We start from the raw sequence: 2933 nt of genomic DNA, 5'->3' as shown, positions 1-2933 counted from the left end.
GTGTTAGCCAGGATGGTCTCGATCTCCTGACCTCGTGATCCACCCGTCTCGGCCTCCCAAAGTGCTGGGATTACAGGCTTGAGCCACCGCGCCCGGCCTCTGAAATTTTCTATCTGGTTTTGAGTATTCTTTGTAAATCAGGAAACTTAGTATTGGCTTTTTCACCAAATGTCATGCAATAGGGGACTTAAAAATATTTATAAAATTGTCTCACAAATGAAAGGAATTTAAGGTATTTCAATAATAAATAGCCCAGTTTATTAATATTTATTCATGAATCAATCATTATCTTCTGAACTCATGTCATTTTTACTTGGTGTGGGTTAGTTTTTGTCCAGGTCTTCTGTTTATCAGCCCTGATGACATAAAGAGAAAGGCTACAGTAGGTAGCCTGTCAGTCTCTGGGTTCCCAGTGGTTGCTTAAAGAATTTTGCATTTCTCGGATTTAACTCACTAGGAAGAGAAACGTTCTTTAGATTCTGTGTACTTGCTGAATTAATGTTTGTTGATGAATATTGTTTTTAAAAAATTAAGGGGGATTAGCTAACAAATTATATTCTAATAAAACAGGCTTTACTTAGTTAAAATATGGAAAAAAGACTTAACATATTTTATTCTGCTGGTTTGGTGGAGGAGATTATATGTGGTCACTTAAATCATGAGAGTCAGGATACTAGCCACATAGAACTCTAAATGTGTCTTTCATCCCCAGTTAAGACATATGGGTAAAGTGTTAGTGAACCTCCCCTACCCATCTGTTTTTCTGTTAGTTGTAGATTTGGGGGAAGCTTAATTTTTTGGTGAGTTTGGTCACATTAAACCTGAGATGAGTGGCAGTCTTGAATATTTTGGCATATAGGACACCATTTCTGTTTCTAATAAAATATGGATTTGTACTTGGGAGGCTGAAGTGGAAGAATCGCCTGAGCCCAGGAAGTTGAGGCTGCAATGAGCCATGACTGTGCCACTGCGCTCCAGCTTGGGTGACAGAGTGAGACCCTGTATCAGATAAAATAAAGTAAATCAGATAAAATAAAATAAAGTGGGTTTAACATTGTTTCTAACATTCCTTTTTTTTTTCTTCCTTTACCCTTTAGCTGGCAATCCTTTGGTCCAGCAAGGTGGACAGCCACTCATCCTGACCCAGAATCCAGCCCCAGGTCTGGGCACAATGGTTACTCAACCAGTATTGAGGCCTGTTCAGGTCATGCAGAATGCCAATCATGTGACTAGTTCCCCTGTGGCCTCACAACCAATATTTATCACTACGCAGGTGAGTAGGACTCTGAATTCCAAGGTTGCTAGAGGAAAGAAAGACTATGAACCAACCTCTGAAAGCTCTGACTTAGGGTCTTTGGCATCATTAGAAGTGGTTCTAAGTCTTGTCTCTTGACCTGGCTTTCTCATTTACTGTTCTGCAATTTGATGTTGACTGTGGAAAGCCTAGCATAGATAGCATGGCTGGGTAATATCTTCTTTAAACCCCTTAGAAGTTTATTAAGTGATTTGATTAAAGTCTAGGCAGAAATTAGTTGTTAAAGCTTGGATTAGGAAGCCTTAATGCTTGGCTTTTGAGGCTTTTCACCCTTTGCTTGGACTGCTCCTCTTCCCATGGGATGAGTTAGTTAACTTTTGGAGATGTATATATGTAATTGGTGGAGTTCATGGAGACCTTTGGGAGACAAGGAAGATGACTTATTTGATGTATAATGTGTTGAATTGAAGTTGAAAGCCTAATTCTGAAAGCCTGATTCTAAAGACAAATGCTTCTCTTTGCCTGTGGCTTCCTGAGTTATAAATTCTTATGAATTTGCCAAAGGTTTGGTGGCCTTTGAAGTAGACTTTGGGAACAATTTCTTAGGATTGTTTGTATGTTGAATCACTCTGGTGAACATTGCTCTTCCCCCCTCCCCCACCCCCGCTTCTCTTCATTTAGCACTTTAGGGAGCCAATGTGTTGATGAGGTTTTTTTAAACTGATGCTGTCTTAAGTCAGGGAATAGGTTTTCATTTTTGCTCATGTGTACCAAAGCTTGTTCTCTAGTTTTGATATTTTGTTACTCAAAAGTTTGCCAAAATTTCCTAAACTTTTCCATCTCAGTCATTTAAAAGCTGTAATTCTAGAGAGAACCATTAAGTAAGAGTATGGGAATTTTTTTGGATATAGGTCATACTGCAGTGTTTGTTAGTGTTAGTTGGTATCCATGTTAAAGATCATTTTGCTTTTTAATACAGGGATTTCCTGTAAGGAATGTCCGGCCTGTACAAAATGCAATGAATCAGGTTGGGATTGTGCTGAACGTACAGCAAGGCCAAACAGTTAGACCAATTACACTAGTTCCAGGTAAGGAAAAATGTCTATCCATTTGGAGTAAACCGGCATCCAGAAGATTTGTTTTTGTTGTTCTACATATCCTAAGTCATTTAGTAAGTATATTTAAAGAAAATATAAAAATCTTAATGATTTAAGCCCAATTTTTAAAAATCTGGCCAGGGTGGTCTGTTTAGCTTTTCACCACCCTTCATGAAGTAGTAAAACAGAGTTTATAGTCATTTTTCTGTAAGTGGTATTTAGTCAGCTATTAAGTTTGTTATCCTGGAGAAATGTTATTAATGCAAACTCACAAATTCACTCCTTACACATCTCCTCATTTGCACGGTGGGATTATAAACTTTGTTTTAATTTTATAGCGTGGATTTTAGATATAAACAAATGACCATTCCCTTTATGGATAAATACTGTCAATGACTAGATAGTTTTTTTGTTTTTTTTTTAAGATTCTGCTAGATAGTTTTTTTGTTTTTTAAGATTCTGAGAAGGCCGGGCGCAGTGGCTCAAGCCTGTAATCCCAGCACTTTGAGAGGCCAAGACGGGCAGATCACGAGGTCAGGAGATCGAGACCATCCTGGCTAACACGGTGAAACCCCGTCTCT

The 2933-nt window shown here is 38.4% G+C and overlaps 1 protein-coding gene across 1 annotated transcript in view; it reads left to right on the top strand.

Moving 5' to 3' along the window:
• Nucleotides 1-2933, top strand: part of POGZ (pogo transposable element with ZNF domain) — a 43841-nt gene that overhangs the window by 9587 nt on the left and 31321 nt on the right. The window contains exons 4-5 of the mRNA XM_011937961.1: nucleotides 1098-1273; nucleotides 2235-2343. Coding sequence (XP_011793351.1) covers nucleotides 1098-1273; nucleotides 2235-2343 — 285 coding nt within the window. The remainder of the gene's footprint in view (nucleotides 1-1097; nucleotides 1274-2234; nucleotides 2344-2933) is intronic.

This window comes from Colobus angolensis, unplaced genomic scaffold, assembly GCF_000951035.1.
Source record: "Colobus angolensis palliatus isolate OR3802 unplaced genomic scaffold, Cang.pa_1.0 Scaffold169, whole genome shotgun sequence".
NCBI lineage: Eukaryota > Metazoa > Chordata > Mammalia > Primates > Cercopithecidae > Colobus > Colobus angolensis.
Note: the sequence above shows the minus strand (reverse complement) of the source record. Positions and strands in the feature narration are given on the sequence as shown.